Raw genomic sequence first — 19,830 nt, 5'->3', positions numbered from 1 at the left:
GGTGAGCTGGTTCTATTATCAGGTGAACTGGTTCTATTATCAGGTTAGATGGTTCTATTATCAGGTGAACTGGTTCTATTATCAGGTGAGCTGGTTCTATTATCAGGTGAACTGGTTCTATTATAAGGTGAGATGGTTCTATTATCAGGTTGAGCTGGTTCTATTATCAGGTGAACTGGTTCTGTTATCATGTTAGATGGTTCTATTATCAGGTGAACTGGTTCTATTATCAGGTGAGATGGTTCTATTATCAGGTGAACTGGTTCTATTATCAGGTGAACTGGTTCTATTATCAGGTGAGCTGGTTCTATTATCAGGTGAACTGGTTCTATTATCAGGTGAGCTGGTTCTATTATCAGGTGAACTGGTTCTACTACAAAGTGAGCTGGTTCTATTATCAGGTGAGCTGGTTCTATTATCAGGTGAACTGGTTCTATTATCAGGTGAGCTGGTTCTATTATCAGGTGAACTGGTTCTATTATCAGGTGAACTGGTTCTATTATCAGGTGAGCTGGTTCTATTATCAGGTTAGATGGTTCTATTATCAGGTGAACTGGTTCTATTATCAGGTGAACTGGTTCTATTATCAGGTGAACTGGTTCTATTATCAGGTGAACTGGTTCTATTATCAGGTGAACTGGTTCTATTATCAGGTGAACTGGTTTTATTATCAGGTCAACTGGTTCTATTACCAGGTGAGCTGGTTCTTTTATCAGGTGAGCTGGTTCTACTATCAGGTGAACTGGTTCTATTATCAGGTGTGCTGGTTCTATTATCATGTTAGATGGTTCTATTATCAGGTGAACTGGTTCTATTATTAGGTCAGATGGTTCTATTATCAGGTGAACTGATTCTATTATCAGGTTAGATGGTTCTATTATCAGGTGAGCTGGTTCTATTATCAGGTGAAGTGGTTCTATATCAGGTGAACTGGTTCTATTATCAGGTGAGCTGGTTCTATTATCAGGTGAACTGGTTCTATGATCAGGTGAACTGGTTCTATTATCAGGTGAGCTGGTTCTATTATCAGGTGAGCTGGTTCTATTATCAGGTGAGCTGGTTCTATTATCAGGTGAGCTGGTTCTATTATCAGGTGAACTGGTTCTACTATCAGGTGAATTGGTTCTATTATCAGGTGAGCTGGTTCTATTGTCAGGTGAACTGGTTCTATTATCAGGTGAACTGGTTCTATTATCAGGTGAACTGGTTCTATTATCAGGTGAACTGGTTCTATTATCAAGTGAACTGGTTCTATTATCAGGTGAGCTGGTTCTACTATCAGGTGAACTGGTTCTATTACCAGGTGAGCTGGTTCTATTATCAGGTGAGCTGGTTCTACTATCAGGTGAACTGGTTCTATTATCAGGTGAACTGGTTCTATTATCAGGTGAACTGGTTCTATTATCAGGTGAGCTGGTTCTATTATCAGGTTAGATGGTTCTATTATCAGGTGAACTGGTTCTATTATTAGGTCAGATGGTTCTATTATCAGGTGAACTGGTTCTATTATCAGGTTAGATGGTTCTATTATCAGGTGAGCTGGTTCTATTATCAGGTGAACTGGTTCTATTATCAGGTGAACTGGTTCTATTATCAGGTGAACTGGTTCTATTATCAGGTGAGCTGGTTCTATTATCAGGTGAACTGGTTCTACTACAAAGTGAGCTGGTTCTATTATCAGGTGAGCTGGTTCTATTATCAGGTGAACTGGTTCTATTATCAGGTGAGCTGGTTCTATTATCAGGTGAAGTGGTTCTATTATCAGGTGAACTGGTTCTATTATCAGGTGAGCTGGTTCTATTATCAGGTTAGATGGTTCTATTATCAGGTGAACTGGTTCTATTATCAGGTGAACTGGTTCTATTATCAGGTGAACTGGTTCTATTATCAGGTGAACTGGTTCTATTATCAGGTGAACTGGTTCTATTATCAGGTGAGCTGGTTCTACTATCAGGTGAACTGGTTCTATTACCAGGTGAGCTGGTTCTATTATCAGGTGAGCTGGTTCTACTATCAGGTGAACTGGTTCTATTATCAGGTGAACTGGTTCTATTATCAGGTGAACTGGTTCTATTATCAGGTGTGCTGGTTCTATTATCATGTTAGATGGTTCTATTATCAGGTGAACTGGTTCTATTATTAGGTCAGATGGTTCTATTATCAGGTGAACTGGTTCTATTATCAGGTTAGATGGTTCTATTATCAGGTGAGCTGGTTCTATTATCAGGTGAAGTGGTTCTATATCAGGTGAACTGGTTCTATTATCAGGTGAGCTGGTTCTATTATCAGGTGAACTGGTTCTATGATCAGGTGAACTGGTTCTATTATCAGGTGAGCTGGTTCTATTATCAGGTGAGCTGGTTCTATTATCAGGTGAGCTGGTTCTATTATCAGGTGAGCTGGTTCTATTATCAGGTGAACTGGTTCTACTATCAGGTGAATTGGTTCTATTATCAGGTGAGCTGGTTCTATTGTCAGGTGAACTGGTTCTATTATCAGGTGAACTGGTTCTATTATCAGGTGAACTGGTTCTATTATCAGGTGAACTGGTTCTATTATCAGGTGAACTGGTTCTATTATCAGGTGAGCTGGTTCTACTATCAGGTGAACTGGTTCTATTACCAGGTGAGCTGGTTCTATTATCAGGTGAGCTGGTTCTACTATCAGGTGAACTGGTTCTATTATCAGGTGAACTGGTTCTATTATCAGGTGAGCTGGTTCTATTATCAGGTTAGATGGTTCTATTATCAGGTGAACTGGTTCTATTATTAGGTCAGATGGTTCTATTATCAGGTGAACTGGTTCTATTATCAGGTTAGATGGTTCTATTATCAGGTGAGCTGGTTCTATTATCAGGTGAACTGGTTCTATTATCAGATGAACTGGTTCTATTATCAGGTGAACTGGTTCTATTATCAGGTGAACTGTTTCTATTATCAGGTGAGCTAGTTCTACTATCAGGTGAACTGGTTCTATTACCAGGTGAGCTGGTTCTATTATCAGGTGAGCTGGTTCTACTATCAGGTGAACTGGTTCTATTATCAGGTGAACTGGTTCTATTATCAGGTGAACTGGTTCTATTATCAGGTGAGCTGGTTCTATTATCAGGTTAGATGGTTCTATTATCAGGTGAACTGGTTCTATTATCAGGTCAGATGGTTCTATTATCAGGTGAACTGGTTCTATTATCAGGTTAGATGGTTCTATTATCAGGTGAGCTGGTTCTATTATCAGGTGAACTGGTTCTATTATCAGGTGAACTGGTTCTATTATCAGGTGAACTGGTTCTATTATCAGGTGAGCTGGTTCTACTATCAGGTGAACTGGTTCTATTACCAGGTGAGCTGGTTCTATTATCAGGTGAGCTGGTTCTACTATCAGGTGAACTGGTTCTATTATCAGGTGAACTGGTTCTATTATCAGGTGAACTGGTTCTATTATCAGGTGAGCTGGTTCTATTATCAGGTTAGATGGTTCTATTATCAGGTGAACTGGTTCTATTATTAGGTCAGATGGTTCTATTATCAGGTGAACTGGTTCTATTATCAGGTTAGATGGTTCTATTATCAGGTGAGCTGGTTCTATTATCAGGTGAAGTGGTTCTATTATCAGGTGAACTGGTTCTATTATCAGGTGAGCTGGTTCTATTATCAGGTGAACTGGTTCTATGATCAGGTGAACTGGTTCTATTATCAGGTGAGCTGGTTCTATTATCAGGTGAGCTGGTTCTATTATCAGGTGAGCTGGTTCTATTATCAGGTGAACTGGTTCTACTATCAGGTGAATTGGTTCTATTATCAGGTGAGCTGGTTCTATTATCAGGTGAACTGGTTCTATTATCAGGTGAACTGGTTCTATTATCAGGTGAACTGGTTCTATTATCAGGTGAACTGGTTCTATTATCAGGTGAACTGGTTCTATTATCAGGTGAGCTGGTTCTACTATCAGGTGAACTGGTTCTATTACCAGGTGAGCTGGTTCTATTATCAGGTGAGCTGGTTCTATTATCAGGTGAACTGGTTCTATTATCAGGTGAACTGGTTCTATTATCAGGTTAGATGGTTCTATTATCAGGTGAGCTGGTTCTATTATCAGGTTAGATGGTTCTATTATCAGGTGAACTGGTTCTATTATCAGGTGAACTGGTTCTATTATCAGGTGAACTGGATCTATTATCAGGTTAGATGGTTCTATTATCAGGTGAACTGGTTCTATTATCAGGTGAGCTGGTTCTATTATCAGGTGAACTGGTTCTATTATCAGGTGAGCTGGTTCTATTATCAGGTTGAGCTGGTTCTATTATCAGGTGAACTGGTTCTTTTATCAGGTGAACTGGTTCTATTATCAGGTGAGCTGGTTCTATTATCAGGTTAGATGGTTCTATTACCAGGTGAGCTGGTTCTATTATCAGGTGAGCTGGTTCTATTATCAGGTGAACTGGTTCTATTATCAGGTGAGCTGGTTCTATTATCAGGTGAACTGGTTCTATTATCAGGTGAGCTGGTTCTATTATCAGGTGAACTGGTTCTACTACCAAGTGAGCTGGTTCTATTATCAGGTGAGCTGGTTCTATTATCAGGTGAACTGGTTCTATTATCAGGTTAGATGGTTCTATTATCAGGTGAACTGGTTCTATTATCAGGTGAGCTGGTTCTATTATCAGGTGAACTGGTTCTATTATCAGGTGAAATGGTTCTATTATCAGGTTGAGCTGGTTCTATTATCAGGTGAACTGGTTCTGTTATCAGGTTAGATGGTTCTATTATCAGGTGAACTGGTTCTATTATCAGGTTAGATGGTTCTATTATCAGGTGAACTGGTTCTACTACCAAGTGAGCTGGTTCTATTATCAGGTGAGCTGGTTCTATTATCAGGTGAACTGGTTCTATTATCAGGTGAGCTGGTTCTATTATCAGGTGAAGTGGTTCTATTATCAGGTGAACTGGTTCTATTATCAGGTGAGCTGGTTCTATTATCAGGTTAGATGGTTCTATTATCAGGTGAACTGGTTCTATTATCAGGTGAGCTGGTTCTATTATCAGGTGAACTGGTTCTATTATCAGGTGAACTGGTTCTATTATCAGGTGAACTGGTTCTATTATCAGGTGAGCTGGTTCTACTATCAGGTGAACTGGTTCTATTACCAGGTGAGCTGGTTCTATTATCAGGTGAGCTGGTTCTACTATCAGGTGAACTGGTTCTATTACCAGGTGAGCTGGTTCTATTATCAGGTGAGCTGGTTCTACTATCAGGTGAACTGGTTCTATTATCAGGTGAACTGGTTCTATTATCAGGTGAACTGGTTCTATTATCAGGTGAGCTGGTTCTATTATCAGGTTAGATGGTTCTATTATCAGGTGAACTGGTTCTATTATTAGGTCAGATGGTTCTATTATCAGGTGAACTGGTTCTATTATCAGGTTAGATGGTTCTATTATCAGGTGAGCTGGTTCTATTATCAGGTGATGTGGTTCTATTATCAGGTGAACTGGTTCTATTTTCAGGTGAGCTGGTTCTATTATCAGGTGAACTGGTTCTATGATCAGGTGAACTGGTTCTATTATCAGGTTAGATGGTTCTATTATCAGGTGAGCTGGTTCTATTATCAGGTGAGCTGGTTCTATTATCAGGTGAGCTGGTTCTATTATCAGGTGAGCTGGTTCTATTATCAGGTGAGCTGGTTCTATTATCAGGTGAACTGGTTCTATTATCAGGTGAACTGGTTCTATTATCAGGTGAACTGGTTCTATTATCAGGTGAACTGGTTCTATTATCAGGTGAACTGGTTCTATTATCAGGTGAGCTGGTTCTATTATCAGGTGAACTGGTTCTATTACCAGGTGAGCTGGTTCTATTATCAGGTGAGATGGTTCTATTATCAGGTGAACTGGTTCTATTATCAGGTGAACTGGTTCTATTATCAGGTTAGATGGTTCTATTATCAGGTGAGCTGGTTCTATTATCAGGTTAGATGGTTCTATTATCAGGTGAACTGGTTCTATTATCAGGTGAACTGGTTCTATTATCAGGTGAACTGGTTCTATTATCAGGTTAGATGGTTCTATTATCAAGTGAGCTGGTTCTATTATCAGGTGAGCTGGTTCTATTATCAGGTGAACTGGTTCTATTATCAGGTGAGATGGTTCTATTATCAGGTTGAGCTGGTTCTATTATCAGGTGAACTGGTTCTATTATCAGGTGAACTGGTTCTATTATCAGGTGAGCTAGTTCTATTATCAGGTTAGATGGTTATATTACCAGGTGAGCTGGTTCTATTATCAGGTGAGCTGGTTCTATTATCAGGTGAACTGGTTCTATTATCAGGTGAGCTGGTTCTATTATCAGGTGAACTGGTTCTATTATCAGGTGAGCTGGTTCTATTATCAGGTGAACTGGTTCTACTACCAGGTGAGCTGGTTCTATTATCAGGTGAGCTGGTTCTATTATCAGGTGAGCTGGTTCTATTATCAGGTTAGATGGTTCTATTATCAGGTGAACTGGTTCTATTATCAGGTGAGCTGGTTCTATTATCAGGTGAACTGGTTCTATTATCAGGTGAAATGGTTCTATTATCAGGTTGAGCTGGTTCTATTATCAGGTGAACTGGTTCTGTTATCAGGTTAGATGGTTCTATTATCAGGTGAACTGGTTCTATTATCAGGTTAGATGGTTCTATTATCAGGTGAACTGGTTCTACTACCAGGTGAGCTGGTTCTATTATCAGGTGAGCTGGTTCTATTATCAGGTGAACTGGTTCTATTATCAGGTGAGCTGGTTCTATTATCAGGTGAAGTGGTTCTATTATCAGGTGAACTGGTTCTATTATCAGGTGAGCTGGTTCTATTATCAGGTTAGATGGTTCTATTATCAGGTGAACTGGTTCTATTATCAGGTGAACTGGTTCTATTATCAGGTGAACTGGTTCTATTATCAGGTGAACTGGTTCTATTATCAGGTGAACTGGTTCTATTATCAGGTGAGCTGGTTCTATTATCAGGTGAACTGGTTCTATTACCAGGTGAGCTGGTTCTATTATCAGGTGAGCTGGTTCTACTATCAGGTGAACTGGTTCTATTATCAGGTGAACTGGTTCTATTATCAGGTGAACTGGTTCTATTATCAGGTGAGCTGGTTCTATTATCAGGTTAGATGGTTCTATTATCAGGTGAACTGGTTCTATTATTAGGTCAGATGGTTCTATTATCAGGTTAACTGGTTCTATTATCAGGTTAGATGGTTCTATTATCAGGTGAGCTGGTTCTATTATCAGGTGAGCTGGTTCTATTATCAGGTGAACTGGTTCTATTATCAGGTGAGCTGGTTCTATTATCAGGTGAACTGGTTCTATTATCAGGTGAACTGGTTCTATTATCAGGTGAGCTGGTTCTATTATCAGGTGAGCTGGTTCTATTATCAGGTGAGCTGGTTCTATTATCAGGTGAGCTGGTTCTATTATCAGGTGAACTGGTTCTACTATCAGGTGAACTGGTTCTATTATCAGGTGAGCTGGTTCTATTGTCAGGTGTTCTGGTTCTATTATCAGGTGAACTGGTTCTATTATCAGATGAACTGGTTCTATTATCAGGTGAACTGGTTCTATTATCAGGTGAACTGGTTCTATTATCAGGTGAGCTGGTTCTACTATCAGGTGAACTGGTTCTATTACCAGGTGAGCTGGTTCTATTATCAGGTGAGCTGGTTCTACTATCAGGTGAACTGGTTCTATTATCAGGTGAACTGGTTCTATTATCAGGTGAACTGGTTCTATTATCGGGTGCGCTGGTTCTATTATCAGGTTAGATGGTTCTATTATCAGGTGAGCTGGTTCTATTATCAGGTCAGATGGTTCTATTATCAGGTGAACTGGTTCTATTATCAGGTTAGATGGTTCTATTATCAGGTGAGCTGGTTCTATTATCAGGTGAACTGGTTCTATTATCAGGTGAACTGGTTCTATTTTCAGGTGAGCTGGTTCTATTATCAGGTGAACTGGTTCTATGATCAGGTGAACTGGTTCTATTATCAGGTTAGATGGTTCTATTATCAGGTGAGCTGGTTCTATTATCTGGTGAGCTGGTTCTATTATCAGGTGAACTGGTTCTATTATCAGGTGAGCTGGTTCTACTATCAGGTGAACTGGTTCTATTACCAGGTGAGCTGGTTCTATTATCAGGTGAGCTGGTTCTACTATCAGGTGAATTGGTTCTATTATCAGGTGAACTGGTTCTATTATCAGGTGAACTGGTTCTATTATCAGGTGAGCTGGTTCTATTATCAGGTTAGATGGTTCTATTATCTGGTGAACTGGTTCTATTATTAGGTCAGATGGTTCTATTATCAGGTGAACTGGTTCTATTATCAGGTTAGATGGTTCTATTATCAGGTGAGCTGGTTCTATTATCAGGTGATGTGGTTCTATTATCAGGTGAACTGGTTCTATTTTCAGGTGAGCTGGTTCTATTATCAGGTGAACTGGTTCTATGATCAGGTGAACTGGTTCTATTATCAGGTTAGATGGTTCTATTATCAGGTGAGCTGGTTCTATTATCTGGTGAGCTGGTTCTATTATCAGGTGAGGTGGTTCTATTATCAGGTGAGCTGGTTCTATTATCAGGTGAGCTGGTTCTATTATCAGGTGAACTGGTTCTATTATCAGGTGAACTGGTTCTATTATCAGGTTAGCTGGTTCTATTATCAGGTGAACTGGTTCTATTATCAGGTGAACTGGTTCTATTATCAGGTGAGCTGGTTCTACTATCAGGTGAACTGGTTCTATTACCAGGTGAGCTGGTTCTATTATCAGGTGAGCTGGTTCTATTATCAGGTGAACTGGTTCTATTATCAGGTGAACTGTTTCTATTATCAGGTTAGATGGTTCTATTATCAGGTGAACTGGTTCTATTATCAGGTTAGATGGTTCTATTATCAGGTGAACTGGTTCTATTATCAGGTGAACTGGTTCTATTATCAGGTGAACTGGTTCTATTATCAGGTGAACTGGTTCTATTATCAGGTGAACTGGTTCTATTATCAGGTGAGCTGGTTCTATTATCAGGTTAGATGGTTATATTACCAGGTGAGCTGGTTCTATTATCAGGTGAGCTGGTTCTATTATCAGGTGACCTGGTTCTATTATCAGGTGAGCTGGTTCTATTATCAGGTGAACTGGTTCTATTATCAGGTGAGCTGGTTCTATTATCAGGTGAACTGGTTCTACTACCAAGTGAGCTGGTTCTATTATCAGGTGAGCTGGTTCTATTATCAGGTGAACTGGTTCTATTATCAGGTTAGATGGTTCTATTATCAGGTGAAGTGGTTCTATTATCAGGTGAGCTGGTTCTATTATCAGGTGAACTGGTTCTATTATCAGGCTAAATGGTTCTATTATCAGGTTGAGCTGGTTCTATTATCAGGTGAACTGGTTCTGTTATCAGGTTAGATGGTTCTATTATCAGGTGAACTGGTTCTATTATCAGGTTAGATGGTTCTATTATCAGGTGAACTGGTTCTACTACCAAGTGAGCTGGTTCTATTATCAGGTGAGCTGGTTCTATTATCAGGTGAACTGGTTCTATTATCAGGTGAGCTGGTTCTATTATCAGGTGAAGTGGTTCTATTATCAGGTGAACTGGTTCTATTATCAGGTGAGCTGGTTCTATTATCAGGTTAGATGGTTCTATTATCAGGTGAACTGGTTCTATTATCAGGTGAACTGGTTCTATTATCAGGTGAACTGGTTCTATTATCAGGTGAACTGGTTCTATTACCAGGTGAACTGGTTCTATTATCAGGTGAGCTGGTTCTACTATCAGGTGAACTGGTTCTATTACCAGGTGAGCTGGTTCTATTATCAGGTGAGCTGGTTCTACTATCAGGTGAACTGGTTCTATTATCAGGTGAGCTGGTTCTATTATCAGGTGAACTGGTTCTATTATCAGGTGAGCTGGTTCTATTATCAGGTTAGATGGTTCTATTATCAGGTGAACTGGTTCTATTATTAGGTCAGATGGTTCTACTATCAGGTGAACTGATTCTATTATCAGGTTAGATGGTTCTATTATCAGGTGAGCTGGTTCTATTATCAGGTGAACTGGTTCTATGATCAGGTGAACTGGTTCTATTATCAGGTGAGCTGGTTCTATTATCAGGTGAGCTGGTTCTATTATCAGGTGAGCTGGTTCTATTATCAGGTGAGCTGGTTCTATTATCAGGTGAACTGGTTCTACTATCAGGTGAATTGGTTCTATTATCAGGTGAGCTGGTTCTATTGTCAGGTGAACTGGTTCTATTATCAGGTGAACTGGTTCTATTATCAGGTGAACTGGTTCTATTATCAGGTGAACTGGTTCTATTATCAGGTGAACTGGTTCTATTATCAGGTGAGCTGGTTCTACTATCAGGTGAACTGGTTCTATTACCAGGTGAGCTGGTTCTATTATCAGGTGAGCTGGTTCTACTATCAGGTGAACTGGTTCTATTATCAGGTGAACTGGTTCTATTATCAGGTGAACTGGTTCTATTATCGGGTGAGCTGGTTCTATTATCAGGTTAGATGGTTCTATTATCAGGTGAACTGGTTCTATTATTAGGTCAGATGGTTCTATTATCAGGTGAACTGGTTCTATTATCAGGTTAGATGGTTCTATTATCAGGTGAGCTGGTTCTATTATCAGGTGATGTGGTTCTATTATCAGGTGAACTGGTTCTATTTTCAGGTGAGCTGGTTCTATTATCAGGTGAACTGGTTCTATGATCAGGTGAACTGGTTCTATTATCAGGTTAGATGGTTCTATTATCAGGTGAGCTGGTTCTATTATCTGGTGAGCTGGTTCTATTATCAGGTGAGTTGGTTCTATTATCAGGTGAGCTGGTTCTATTATCAGGTGAACTGGTTCTACTATCAGGTGAATTGGTTCTATTATCAGGTGAGCTGGTTCTATTGTCAGGTGAACTGGTTCTATTATCAGGTGAACTGGTTCTATTATCAGATGAACTGGTTCTATTATCAGGTGAACTGGTTCTATTATCAGGTGAACTGGTTCTATTATCAGGTGAGCTGGTTCTACTATCAGGTGAACTGGTTCTATTATCAGGTGAACTGGTTCTATTATCAGGTGAACTGGTTCTATTATCAGGTGAGCTGGTTCTATTATCAGGTTAGATGGTTCTATTATCAGGTGAACTGGTTCTATTATTAGGTCAGATGGTTCTATTATCAGGTGAACTGGTTCTATTATCAGGTTAGATGGTTCTATTATCAGGTGAGCTGGTTCTATTATCAGGTGAAGTGGTTCTATTATCAGGTGAACTGGTTCTATTATCAGGTGAGCTGATTCTATTATCAGGTGAACTGGTTCTGTGATCAGGTGAACTGGTTCTATTATCAGGTGAGCTGGTTCTATTATCAGGTGAGCTGGTTCTATTATCAGGTGAGCTGGTTCTATTATCAGGTGAACTGGTTCTACTATCAGGTGAATTGGTTCTATTATCAGGTGAGCTGGTTCTATTATCAGGTGAACTGGTTCTATTATCAGGTGAACTGGTTTCTATTATCAGATGAACTGGTTCTATTATCAGGTGAACTGGTTCTATTATCAGGTGAACTGGTTCTATTATCAGGTGAGCTGGTTCTACTATCAAGTGAACTGGTTCTATTACCAGGTGAGCTGGTTCTATTATCAGGTGAGCTGGTTCTATTATCAGGTGAACTGGTTCTACTATCAGGTGAATTGGTTCTACTATCAGGTGAGCTGGTTCTATTATCAGGTGAACTGGTTCTATTATCAGATGAACTGGTTCTATTATCAGGTGAACTGGTTCTATTATCAGGTGAACTGGTTCTATTATCAGGTGAGCTGGTTCTACTATCAAGTGAACTGGTTCTATTACCAGGTGAGCTGGTTCTATTATCAGGTTAGCTGGTTCTACTATCAGGTGAACTGGTTCTATTATCAGGTGAACTGGTTCTATTATCTGGTTCTATTATCAGGTGAACTGGTACTATTATCAACTGAACTGGTTCTACTATATTTGGTGAAGTAAAGTGTAATTAGGAACCACTCTGTCCATCCTCATAGACAGGCATTTCTGGAATGACAGGTATTGCATGCATTTGAGCAAAGATGCAGATTTATCTACTGTACATGTACTGTACTTGAAATACATTTTTGTGAGGTTAAATATAATTAACAGGATTTTTTTATCTTATTGGCAACTCCACTTAGCCGAGAAAATGTATTGTTTTTTATATTATTATTAATAATGTATTATTGTCATTAACATTATTACTATTATTATTATTATTATAATAATTATTATAATTATTATTAACAGTATTATTATTGTTGTTGTTGTTGTTGTTATTATTATTATTAATACTATTATTATTATTATCATCTGTGTTATTATTATTAACATTATTATTATTATCATTTTTATCATTGTTATTATTATTATTATTATTATTATCATTATTGTCATTATTATTATCATTATTATTGTTATTATTATATCATCATTGTTATTACCATTATCATCATTATGATTGTTATTATTATTATCATTATTTGTATTATTAGTGTTGTTATTATTTTTTGTATCATTATCATTGTCATTATTATAATCATTATTAGTATTATTATTATTATTATTATTATTTTTGTTATTATTAGTATCATTATTCTTATTATCATTATTATTTGTTATTATTAGTATCATTATTATTGTTATTCTAAGTATCATTATTATTATCATCAATTTTATTCTTTTTGATATTATCGTCATTGTTATTGGTATTATTATTATCATCATCATTATTATCATTATTATTTTTATTATTGTTATTATTATTAGTATTAATTTTGTTGTTGTTATTTTTAGTATTATTGTTATTGTTGTTATTAATATTATTGTTGTTATTATTATTGTTGTTATTATTATTATTATTATGATTATTATTGTTGTTATTATTATTTTCATCATTATTATTATTATTATTGTTGTTATTGTTATTATTATTATTATTGTTGTTATTATTATTTTCATCATTATTATTATTATTATTTTCATTATTATTATTATCATTATCAAATCAAAATCAAATCAAATGTCTTTTATAGCCCTTCTTACATCAGCTGATATCTCAAAGTGCTGTACAGAAACCCAGCCTAAAACCCCAAACAGCAAGCAATGCAGATGTAGAAGCACGGTAGCTAGGAAAAACTCTCTAGAATGGCCAGAACGTAGGAAGAAACCTAGAGAGGAACCAGACTATGAGAGGTGGCCAGTCCTCTTCTGGCTGTGCCGGGTGGAGATTATAACAGAACATGGGAAGATGTTCAAATGTTCATAAATGACCAGCAGGTTCAAATAATAATAATCACAGTGGTTGTCGAGGGTGCAACAGGTCAGCACCTCAGGAGTAAATGTCAGTTGGCTTTTCATAGCCGATCATTCAGAGTATCTCTACCGCTCCTGCTGTCTCTAGAGAGTTGAAAACAGTAGCTCCAGGAGAGGTAGCACGTCCGGTGAACAGGTCAGGGTTCCATAACCGCAGGCAGAACAGTTGAAATCATTATCATTGTTATTATGTATTTATTCAGGGGAACTATTGAGATGATGGTCTTCTTCCTAAGGGTGCCCTGAACACAACAATAAAATATCAAACAAAATCACAATCAATAAAAAACACAAAATGTTTTGAAAAACATGTACAGTCCTCAGCGACGAGGGCCTGCTTAACTGTCCAAGGGGCACCAGAACTTCTAATTGTAATGAGTTCTGCAAATTGTCCCAGCAGTTCTAAGTTCTAAGTCGCATGCCGACTTATTTGACGAAGGTTAAAAGTTGTCCTTCACACATATCTTCAGTATAGGGTTGTGTTTCCTTTCAGAGAACAGTATAATGTACCTACATATTCATCAGCACTGGGTTTAGATCAGTGCAGACTGCTGAGGGGAGGACGGCTCATTATACCGGCTGGAATGGAGTCAATGGACTGGTATCAACCACATGGAAACCACACGATTGATGTGTTTGATGCCATTCCATTGACTCCATTCCAGACATTATGAGCCGTACTGCCCTCAGCAGCCTCCACTGGTTTAGATTCAATTCCAGCCTCTGCCTGTGAAATACTGATCACTACAGTGATGGCTGGCCAGACCTGGGTTGAAATACTATCTGAAATCATTTAAAATACTTTAGCTGTGCTTGATTGAGCATGCCTGGTGCAAAGGAAAACATTGAAAACAGCCCTAAGAGTCCAAACTACCGCCCACCTGGCACTCCAGCTAGACTAAAGCAAATGCTCAAAGTATTGAAAAAGTGTCAAATAGTATCTGAACCCAGGTCTGTGTCTGTCGCTAGTTTCCTCAGTAGCTCAGTGGAAACTAACTGCACACGAACTGACATTAATATCATCCTCTGCCTTGCTGCTAAATTATGCCAGCCAGAATAAAGTATCTCCTCTCCTCCCCTCCCCTCCCTTCCCCTCCCTCCCCTCCCCTCTCCTCTCCCCTCCCCTCTCTCCTCTCCCCTCATCTCTGAAGGATAAATCTGAGGAAATTAAGTGTTATTACTTGTCTTTATCATGTTGTCGGGGGCAACCAGAGACTGTCTCCAGGTTCCATCCTAGCTCTGAATGATGACCTCATCAGGTCGTTTGTACAAAAGGGAGAAATTAAATTAGTCAGAGTAATGAATCCTACTCTTCTTTTCCTCTCCTTCCCAGAATAAATAAAAGTGTGTGTGTGTGTGTGTGTGTGTGTGTGTGTGTGTGTGTGTGTGTGTGTGTGTGTGTGTGTGTGTGTGTGTGTGTGTGTGTGTGTGTGTGTGTGTGTGTCTCTCTTTGTGTGTGTGTGCCTACGTGCATGTGTGTGCGTCCTTATTGTGTCCCTTGTGGAGTTTAAGAAACTAATCTTAACTGGGAGCAGTGGTATGTCCAGGAGGTAGAGCCGTGGTATGTCCAGGAGGTAGAACAGCGGTATGTCCAGGAGGTAGAACAGCGGTATGTCCAGGAGGTACAGCAGTGGTATGTCCAGGAGGTAGAGCAGTGGTATGTCCAGGAGGTAGAGCAGCGGTATGTCCAGGAGGTAAAGCAGTGGTATGTCCAGGAGGTAGAGCAGTGGTATGTCCAGGAGGTAAAGCAGTGGTATGTCCAGGAGGTAGAACAGTGGTATGTCCAGGAGATAGAACAGTGGTATGTCCAGGAGGTAGAACAGTGGTATGTCCAGGAGGTAGAGCAGTGGTATGTCCAGAGGGGGAAATAATCTCTCTCTCTCTCTCTCTCTCTCTCTCTCTCTCTCTCTCTCTAATTCAAGGGGCTTTATTGGCATGGGAAACATATGTTAACATTGCCAAAGCAAGTTAAGTAGATAATATACAAAAGTGAAATAAACAAAAAAATGAACAGTAAACATTACACTCACAGAAGTTCCAAAATAATAAATACACTTCAAATGTCAATTTATGTCTATATACAGTGTTGTAACGATGTGCAAATAGTTAAATTCGAATTCAAATTATTTGTGGATCTGTGTAATCTGAGGGAAATATGTGTCTCTAATATGGTCATACATTTGGCAGGAGGTTAGGAAGTGCAGCTCAGTTTCCACGGCGGCCTTTCTCAATAGCAAGGCTATGCTCACTGAGTCTGTACATAGTCAAAGCTTTCCTTAAGTTGGGGTCAGTCACAGTGGTCAGGTATTCTGCCACTGTGTTCTCTCTGTTTAGGGCCAAAAAGCATTCTAGTTGGCTAAGTATTTTTGTTAATTCTTTCCAATGTGTCAAGTAATTATCTTTCTGTTTTCTCATGATTTGGTTGGTGTCCAAGTGTTTAGTTTTCTTGGAATGGTTTTATGGGTTTGTGTTGCTGTCCTGGGGCTCTGTGGGGTCTGTTGTGTTTGTGAACAGAGCCCCAGGACCAGCTTGCTTAGGGGACTCTTCTCCAGGTTCATCTCTCTGTAGGTGATGGCTTTGTTATGGAAGGTTTGGGAATCTGGATTTTGATAATTAGCGGGTATCGGCCTAATTCTGCTCTGCATGCATTATTTGGTGTTTTACGCTGTACACAGAGAATATATTTGCAGTCTCAATTTGGTGTTTGTCCCATTTGTGAATTCTTGGTTGTTGTGCGGACCCCAGACCTAACAACCATAAAGGGCAATGGGTTCTATAACTGATTCAAGTATTTTTAGCCAGATCCTAATTGGTATGTTGAATTTTTTTCTCTTTCTCTGTCTCTCTGTCTCTGTTTCCTTATCTCTCGCTCTCTCTGTCTCTCCCTCTCTCTCTCTCTCTCTCTGTCTCTCTCCCTCTGTCTCTCTCTGTCTACCTATCTCTCTCTCTCTCTCTCTCTCTCTCTCTCTCTCTCTCTCTCTCTCTCTCCCCCATCTCTCTCTCTTTTTCTCACTCTCACCTCGGCAAGCTCCAAACAGTTCCTCCAAGTAATTAACGACACTCTTGGTCCTAATTAAAAGCTCTTATCTTTCTCCACACAAGGTCCCGGCAGCTGCTGCAGTCTACCTCTCGCTGAATAGACCAGGAGACATAAATTGTGCGACGGTATCGTGAGGTAGCACCTGGCTAGGGCCCACACCTGTCACCGCGGGGACCATATCTCATCCTGTCACAGAATGAACATCCTCGCGGGCTGAAAAACCCAGGCAGATTCCTCATCTCATGAGTCGCACGCCCACGGTTTACTTCCTAAATAGCACCCTACAACCCTATGTAGTGCACTACTTTTGACCAGGGCCCTATAGGGAATAGGGTTCACTGCTTTTGACCAGGGCAATAGGGTTATGGGTTAGAAGTGATCCACATACCGTGGGATATAGGAGTCACATAGAACACAGCTACTATGCAGCTCCATAAGGGGTCCTGGAAGAATGGTAGTTTGGATCCATTTTCCATACTAAATATATAATATTGTTGTTTGGTTTCAGTGACGCAGACACCTGCCTCCCGCAGACACCTGCCTCCCCCCCCACCCTCCGAGGTCCACACTGGACTATTGGCTTGTAACTATAGCTTAATGTCATGTCAAGATCTCTCCTGAAATGATACCACCGCTGGTCAAGCCACACACACACACACACACACACACACACACACACACACACACACACACACACACACACACACACACACACACACACACACACACACACACACACACACACACACACACACACACACACACAACCATGATGATACAGCTTGTCCAGACGGTGCACCACTTCACAGGGAGTTGAAGGACAAGGAAAGAAAGGGGAAAAGGAAGTGAGAGTGGCGACACTGGCAAGAGAGGGAGGGAGGGATGTCAGGGAGAGGGAGGGAGGGAGGGATGTCAGGGAGAGGGGGTTGGAGGGAGGGAGGGATATCAAGGAGAGGGGGGGTGAAGAGAGAGAGGGAGGGAGAGAGAGGGAGGGAGGGAGGGAAAAAACACTCAAGGAACTGTCCAGGGAAGTCAAAGGAACATGACTGTCAAGTCATTTGTAAAGACAATAAGAAACAGGGTTTTTCATTTAACCATGAAAGATTAATGTGAGTTCAGTGGTTGATATGTTTTGTTACAGCGATGATGCCTCTACTCTGACCCGCTACAGATCTGAGGATACAGAGAATAGACAGTCCAGCGGGACATCGAAGAGATGCACTCAATTCCTCTCTCTCTCTCAGTTTCTCTCTCTCTCTCTCAGTCTCTCTCTCTCTCTCTCTCTCGGTCTCTCTCTCGGTCTCTCTCTCGGTCTCTCTCTCTCTCTCTCTCTCTCTCTCTCTCTCGGTCTCTCTCTCTCTCGGTCTCTCTCTCTCTCTCTCTCTCTCTCTCTCTTGATCCATGTCATTATCCTTCTCTCTGGTACAGATCCACTCTACCTCTCCCTCATTCACTCAATTGCCACTCACTTACAGACAATGACATGGAGATGCCATCGCCACAGCGGTGGTTATATGATAATTACTGTACAGTTGTGTTTGGTGGCATGGTAACAGAGCTTGTTGCTATGGAAGATGAGGCAGTTGACCAATGATTAGGTCCAGATAACCCAGGTGAGCTGAAAAGCCAAATGAGCAGCCGAAATGTGCCAATTAGTGTGTGTGTGTTTGTCTGTGTGTGTGTGTGTACTGTGACCTTTACTGAACTTTCATAAGCATTGTCCTATGACAAGACTACAACCTGTCTGAAGGTCAGGAACAGGATATAGAGACTCAGAAACAACCTGTCTGAAGGTCAGGAACAGGATATAGAGACTCAGAAATAACCTGTCTGAAGGTCAGGAACAGGATATAGAGACTCAGAAACAACCTGTCTGAAGGTCAGAAACAGGATATAGAGACGCAGAAACAACCTGTCTGAAGGTCAGGAACAGGATATAGAGACGCAGAAACAACCTGTCTGAAGTTCAGGAACAGGATATAGAGACAGAAACAACCTGTCTGAAGGTCAGGAACAGGATATACAGACTCAGAAACAACCTGTCTGAAGGTCAGGAACAGGATATAGAGACTCAGAAACAACCTGTCTGAATGTTAGGAACAGGATACAGAGACAGAAACAACCTGTCTGAAGGTCAGGAACAGGATATAGAGACTCAGAAACAACCTGTCTGAAGGTCAGGAACAGGATATAGAGACTCAGAAACAACCTGTCTGAAGGTCAGGAACAGGATATAGAGACTCAGAAACAACCATTCTGAAGGTCAGGAACAAGATATAGAGTCGCAGAAACAACCTGTCTGAAGGTCAGAAACAGGATATAGAGACTCAGAAACAACCTGTCTGAAGGTCAGTAACAGGATATAGAGACTCAGAAACAACCTGTCTGAATGTCAGGAACAGGATATAGAGACTCAGAAACAACCTGTCTGAAGGTCAGGAACAGGATATAGAGACTCAGAAACAACCTGTCTGAAGGTCAGGAACAGGATATAGAGACTCAGAAACAACCTGTCTGAAGGTCAGGAACAGGATATAGAGACTCAGAAACAACCTGTCTGAAGGTCAGGAACAAGATATAGAGTCACAGAAACAACCTGTCTGAAGTTCAGGAACAGGATAGAGAGACAGAAACAACCTGTCTGAATGTCAGGAACAGGATATAGAGACTCAGAAACAACCTGTGTGAATGTCAGGAACAGGATATAGAGACTCAGAAACAACCTGTCTGAAGGTCAGGAACAGGATATAGAGACTCAGAAACAACCTGTCTGAAGGTCAGGAACAGGATATAGAGACTTAGAAACAACCTGTCTGAAGGTCAGGAACAGGATATAGAGACTTAGAAACAACCTGTCTGAAGGTCAGGAACAGGATACAGAGACAGAAACAACCTGTCTGAAGGTCAGGAACAGGATATAGAGACTCAGAAACAACCTGTCTGAATGTCAGGAACAGGATATAGAGACTCAGAAACAACCTGTCTGAAGGTCAGGAACAGGATTAGAGACTCAGAAACAACCTGTCTGAAGGTTAGGAACAGGATATAGAGACTCAGAAACAACCTGTCTGAAGGTCAGGAACAGGATATAGAGACTCAGAAACAACCTGTCTGAAGGTCAGGAACAGGATATAGAGACAGAAATACCCTGTCTGAAGGTCAGGAACAGGATATAGAGACTTAGAAACAACCTGTCTGAAGGTCAGGAACAGGATACAGAGACAGAAACAACCTGTCTGAAGTTCAGGAACAGGATACAGAGACAGAAACAACCTGTCTGAAGGTCAGGAACAGGATATACAGACTCAGAAACAACCTGTCTGGAGGTCAGGAACAGGATATAGAGACGCAGAAACAACCTGTCTGAAGTTCAGGAACAGGATATACAGACT

The 19,830-nt window shown here is 40.2% G+C and overlaps 1 protein-coding gene across 1 annotated transcript in view; it reads right to left on the bottom strand.

Annotated features, from left to right (window-relative positions):
- The window catches only part of LOC123727733 (keratin-associated protein 5-1-like), a 140,646-nt gene that overhangs the window by 89,021 nt on the left and 31,795 nt on the right, over positions 1 to 19,830 (bottom strand). Inside the window, exon 8 of the mRNA XM_045696739.1 lies at positions 17,105 to 17,219. Within this exon, the coding sequence (XP_045552695.1) occupies positions 17,105 to 17,219 (115 nt within the window). The remainder of the gene's footprint in view (positions 1 to 17,104; positions 17,220 to 19,830) is intronic.

Source organism: Salmo salar, chromosome ssa16, assembly GCF_905237065.1.
Source record: "Salmo salar chromosome ssa16, Ssal_v3.1, whole genome shotgun sequence".
NCBI lineage: Eukaryota > Metazoa > Chordata > Actinopteri > Salmoniformes > Salmonidae > Salmo > Salmo salar.
Note: the sequence above shows the minus strand (reverse complement) of the source record. Positions and strands in the feature narration are given on the sequence as shown.